The sequence below is a fragment of the Mesoplodon mirus genome (assembly GCF_964341445.2).
Source record: "Mesoplodon mirus genome assembly, chromosome: 15".
NCBI classification, from domain to species: Eukaryota; Metazoa; Chordata; class Mammalia; order Artiodactyla; family Ziphiidae; genus Mesoplodon; species Mesoplodon mirus.
Genome location: NC_138991.1, coordinates 32,010,312 through 32,015,890, shown reverse-complemented (window position 1 = coordinate 32,015,890; position 5,579 = coordinate 32,010,312). Strand labels below are relative to the sequence as shown.

The following is a 5,579-nucleotide window of genomic DNA, read 5'->3' as shown; positions in this document are numbered from 1 at the left end:
CCCTTCCTTTGTATATGCTCTGATCATAGGCAACTCTCCATAAGGCCATACTCGTAGGCATGGAGAGAGAGGGTATTGTAGCAGGAGTGGGAACCGTGAACATTTGAGCCACTTCCTCATGTAAATTATGTGTGCCTTCAGGGCCTGCCTGGGCATGATTTCACTTCCATTTGGTGATGCAGTGCTTCTGCGCATGCCCAACTTTATGGCTTGTTGGGTCAAAGAACACCCAGTTCATGATAAGCCATTCAGGTAAATAAGATGTAGGATCTTACTTCCCCGACCAGGTATCGAACCCACGCCCCCTGCACTGGAAGCACGGAGTCTTAACCACTGGACCACTGGATCCTTGGGAAGTCCCAAGGATCTCTTCTTTCAAGGCAGACACAGAGCTTCCACGTCAGTTAAAATCAAATCCGTAAGCTCATCCTTTTCTTTCCCCTCTTTGTCCAGTGACATTAGGAGTCACCAGTCAATCTCATTAAACTTGTAACTTTAACAAAATGTTTTAAATATTTATTTATTTATTTATTTATAGCTGTGTTGGGTCTTCGTTTCTGTGCAAGGGCTTTCTCCAGTTGCGGCAAGTGAGGGCCACTCTTCATCGCGGTGCGCGGGGCCTCTCACTATCGCGGCCTCTCTTGCTGCGGAGCACAGGCTCCAGACACGCAGGCTCAGTAATTGTGGCTCACGGGCCTACTTGCTCCGCGGCATGTGGGGTCTTCCCAGACCAGGGCCCGAACCCGTGTCCCCTGCATTGGCAGGCAGACTCTCAACCACTGCGCCACCCGAAGGGAAGCCCAACAAAATGTTTTAAGGTATCATATACAAGGTCACCCAGATCCTTGCTTCTTATAAGTGTTTGATTAGGAGTATCCAGTGGTGAGGCTTGGGGCTTCCCTGGTGGCGCAGTGGTTGAGAGTCCGCCTGCCGATGCAGGGGGACATGGGTTCATGCCCCGGTCCGGGAAGATCCCACATGCTGCGGAGCGGCTGGGCCCGTGAGCCATGGCCGCTGAGCCTGCGCGTCCGGAGCCTATGCTTCGCAACGGGAAAGGCCGCAACAGTGAGAGGCCCGCGTACCACAAAAAAAAAAAAAAGAAAAGAGTATCCAGTGGTGATATTTCCTGTATCTCTTTTGCCACATCATGCCATGGACTATGAGCATTCTCTTTACCTCTAGAAATACAGTCACTACTCTTTGCCACATCTATTTCGAGGTGAGAATGAAGACCATTCTCAGCAATCAGATTGTCGACATTCCAGAAAATGTTGACATTACTCTGAAGGGACGCACAGTTATTGTGAACGGCCCCCGAGGCACCCTGCAGAGGGACTTCAATCACATCAGTGGAGAACTCAGTCTCCTTGGAAAGAAAAAGAAGAGGCTCCGGGTTGACACATGGTGGGAGAATAGAAAGGAACTGGTGACTGTTCGTACTACCTGTAGTCATGTACAGACCATTATCAAGGGAGTTACACTGGGCTTCCGTTACAAGATGAGTTCTGCGCATGCTCTTTTACCCACCAATGTTGTTATTCAGGAAAATGGTTCTCTTGTAGAAATCCAAAATTTTGGGAGTAAAAAATACATCTGGGGCTTCCCTCGTGGCGCAGTGGTTGAGAGTCCGCCTGCCGATGCAGGGGACATGGGTTCGTGCCCCGGTCTGGGAAGATCCCACATGCCGCGGAGCGGCTGGGCCTGTGAGCCATGGCCGCTGAGCCTGCGCGTCTGGAGCCTGTGCTCCGCAACGGGAGAGGCCACAACAGTGAGAGGCCTGCGTATCAGAAAAATAAAACAAAAACAAAAACAAACAAAAAATACATCTGCAGGGTTCGGATGAGGCCAGGTGTTGCTTGTTCAGTATCTCAAGCGCAGAAAGATGAGTTGATTCTTGAAGGAAACAACATTGAACTTGTGTCAAATTCAGCTGCCTTGATTCAGCAAGCCACAACAGTTAAAAAAAAGGATATCAGAAAATTTTTGGATGGTATCTATGTTTCTGAAAAAAGAACAGTTCAACAGGTTGATGAGTAAGTTCTGAGTGATCCAGCTACAGAAACTGCAAGAGGCCAGACTCATATGTGATATTTTTAAAATGAATAAAATCTCTTTTGACTTGGGAATTTTTCTTAAATTGATTATCCTTTCCAACTATTTGGCCAGTAAGTAGTTAAGTAGATTCTAGTGTGGTAAGAACAATAACAGAAGGAATGAGTGGTTTTTTTTTTTTTTTTTTTTTTTTTTTTTCTTTTTCCCGTACGCGGGCCTCTCACTGTTGTGGCCTCTCCCGTTGCGGAGCACAGGCTCCGGATGCGCAGGCTCAGCGGCCATGGCTCACGGGCCCAGCCGCTCCGCGGCATATGGGATCCTCCCAGACCGGGGCACGAACCCGTATCCCCTGCATCGGCAGGCGGACTCTCAACCACTGCGCCACCAGGGAGGCCCGAGTGGTTTTTTTTAGTAAGACTTAATGGGAGAAGTGGCTTGAAGGAATAGCAAGGGTATTTCAGGCAAGAGGAACATGGGTACTGGTGACAGGTAACACTGTGGTTGTTCATTATTGGATGAAGAACTTTGAGAGATGTCCTGAAGGTATCTGTAATTTTGCAGAGGCACGAATTTGAATATTTGTGAGGCAAGTGCCTGAGTCACAGTAACTTTGTGTGAAAAGCAGCTGAGAAGTGATACAGTCTTAGTAAGAATTAGGAAAATTAGAAGATGGAGTTAATTTATATTTGTGATAAACATGGTTCCTGTGGCCCAAGGTTCTCTCAGTTTTACCCTAATTTCAGCCATTTACTCCTATGTCCTAGTCCTTGATATCTAAAAAAAAACTTATAACCCTTCTATAATCTCTTCATTCCATGTGTCATGCTTCAGATACACTACAATACTAGACTATCTTAACTCAATAGGATTGCCTCTAAACCTCTTCCTTGATAGAAACTCCAACCTTATGATTTCTCAGGCAAAACATAACATTCAAGTTTGATTTCTCTTACATACTATGTGTCTAGTCTATCAGAAAAATCTGTGGGCTGTCCTTCAAAGTAAGGTATGTTCAAGGAATAAGCAAGAAAAAATAAAACCTATTTGGAACATAAAAAAAAAAGATAGGAAAAAGAAATAGTCACTAGTCTTTCAACCTAACTTAATTAGAAAGCCAATTCCAGAAAGCCCAGAGCCAACTCAGAAAACTCACCCTTAAGTTTCCTCTCCTCTAGAACAACTCCTGGTATCAAAATCTGTGTAGTTAGTGTTCTCCAGAGAAAAAGAACGAATGGGATGTACGAAGAGGGGGAAGTGGCGGGAGGGAGTGGGGGTGGTGGTGGTATGAATTGGGAGATTGGGATTGACATATATACACTAATATGCATAAAATAGATAACTAATAAGAACCTGCTGTATAAAAAAATAAATTAAATAAAATTCAAAAATTCAAAAAACATTAAAAATAAAGAAATTGTCTCATGCAATTATGGAGGCTGGCAACTCCAAACTTTGCAGGGTTCACTGGTATGCTGGAGACCTAGAGAAGAAATGATGTTTTGATGCGTCTGAAGGTTCAAGTCAATCTTTTTGTTGTATTCAGGCCTTCGACTGTTTGGGTGAGGCCCACTTAGATTATGGAGGGCCAGCTGCTTTATTCAAAGTCCACTGATTTAAATGTTAATCTCACCCCAAAACACTCTCATAGAAACATCTAGAATAATGTTTGACCAACTATCTGGGCAGCATGGCCCAGACAAGTTGACACATAAGACAAGTGAGACACTGAGATAGAAAGGGGGTGGGGCAAAGGAGGGGGTGAGGAAGCACATCAGATTTCAGGACCAGAGGAAACCTGCCTGAAGAGGCCTCTTTTGAGCTGTCACTTGAATTAAAAGAAGGCATCATCAGTATTAGGACCCGGGAGGTGTCCCGAGAGAGAAAGAAAGTACAAACACCCTGGGGTAGGAATGAATTTAGTACATTTCAAAGAAAGAAAGAGACCAGGAGAAAGAAACCGGAGTGGCAAGAGAACTGGTTACCTGTTGTGATGGGTCAGCCTTTCCACTGCACTTAGAAGAAAATTCAGAGTCCTCTGTAAGGCCCACAGGGCCTTTCAAGAGCTACCCCAGCCTTCCTTTTCAGTCTTCAGTCGCGCCACTCTCACGGCAGCCTATGGGACCAGGCCGATAAGCAAGACCCATGACTTACGCATTCATGAGGGAGGGACAGAGCAGAGATTGTTCTCAAGGTCACAGTTTCTGGAGCAGGGACAGGGTCACACAAGAAGTAGGATGGAAATCTCAGTAACTGAACAATTGGCGATTGGCTGCATAGATGGCCTTCACCCACCTCCTCCACCTATATTGCATGGACAGTAGAGCTTTTTCTTCATGGTGAGGTGAAGACGAACTCTCTAAAGAGATGGAAATTTCTTTGTGGCAGGGGTGGGAATCACAGAGTGGGGGCTGGCATCCCGGAGGAAGACTCCCTCTTTTGGGCAGTGTAGGCGTGCATCTGTGTACATCTAGGTGTGTGTGTCTGTGTGTGTGCACAAATGCCTACCCAGTCTCTCCTTTACCTCCCCCATCACTAAGCACCCCAATGTGAAGCCTTCCCACCAATATCCACATGGAATTCAAAGTCACCTCTCAGTTATGGGGGAGACATCAGTAACCTCAGAGGATGTCCCTCCTAGCTACCTTTATCAATCATCCTGTTACATAAATAATTATGGCTGCCCAACAGGAGGTAAGTGCTATAAACCTTAATAGAATCAGTGGTATGTCCATACGTGTTTGGACGTAATGAGATGGGAGAGGTAGAAATTTCTCATCTATATGGTGGGGAGTTAGAAGATACTGTCTCAATTGGATGGGAAAAAAAGGAGAAAAAAAAAAGTTAAGCTATAAAATATTTCAACTGAAAATACCAGGATGCATTTTTGTTTGTTTGTTTTTTTTGCGGTACGCAGGCCTCTCACTGTTGTGGCCTCTCCTGTTGCGGAGCACAGGCTCCGGAAGCGCAGGCTCAGCGGCCATGGCTCACGGGCCCAGCCGCTCCGCGGCATGTGGGATCTTCCCGGACCGGGGCACGAACCCGTGCCCCTGCATCGGCAGGTGGACTCTCAACCACTGCGCCACCAGGGAAGCCCCAGGATGCATATTTGAAAAAATATTTAATATTACTTAATGCCTCTGTTTCCATCCAATATGAGCTATGTAATGCAGAGCTAGGGCAGTTTGAGGTAACATTTTTTTTAAGCTCCTTGAGACTAAATAATGAAATACTGCACTATTAAAAATGACTTTTAATGTCTCTTTTGAGAGTCCCTGAGAACGCTCTATTTTTATGTTCATACTCTTATAACCCTCACACCTTAATGGTGGATTTTATTTCTCAAATTATTCAAAAAACTTCGTAAGGATACAGTTCTATTTTACCATAACTCTTAAAGCCCTGTGTCTCCCCCTTTCCTCCCCTACGCACTGCTGTCAGTTTAGCGTATGTTACTCCAATCTTTCCCTATTCATTGACAAAGATATGTACTACAATGGAACAGCATTGTTTTGAGAGGGTTTGTTTTT

At 45.3% G+C, this 5,579-nt stretch overlaps 1 protein-coding gene across 1 annotated transcript; it reads left to right on the top strand.

Annotated features, from left to right (window-relative positions):
* Positions 1–920: 920 nt before the first annotated feature.
* Positions 921–2,037, top strand: LOC309816794 (large ribosomal subunit protein uL6-like; the record flags this gene model as incomplete). Its single annotated transcript, XM_082644563.1, has 2 exons — positions 921–1,580; positions 1,814–2,037. The coding sequence occupies exons 1-2, from the start codon at positions 1,148–1,150 to the stop codon at positions 2,035–2,037; spliced, it is 657 nt and encodes a 218-aa protein (XP_082500689.1). The 5' UTR covers positions 921–1,147.
* Positions 2,038–5,579: the final 3,542 nt, after the last annotated feature.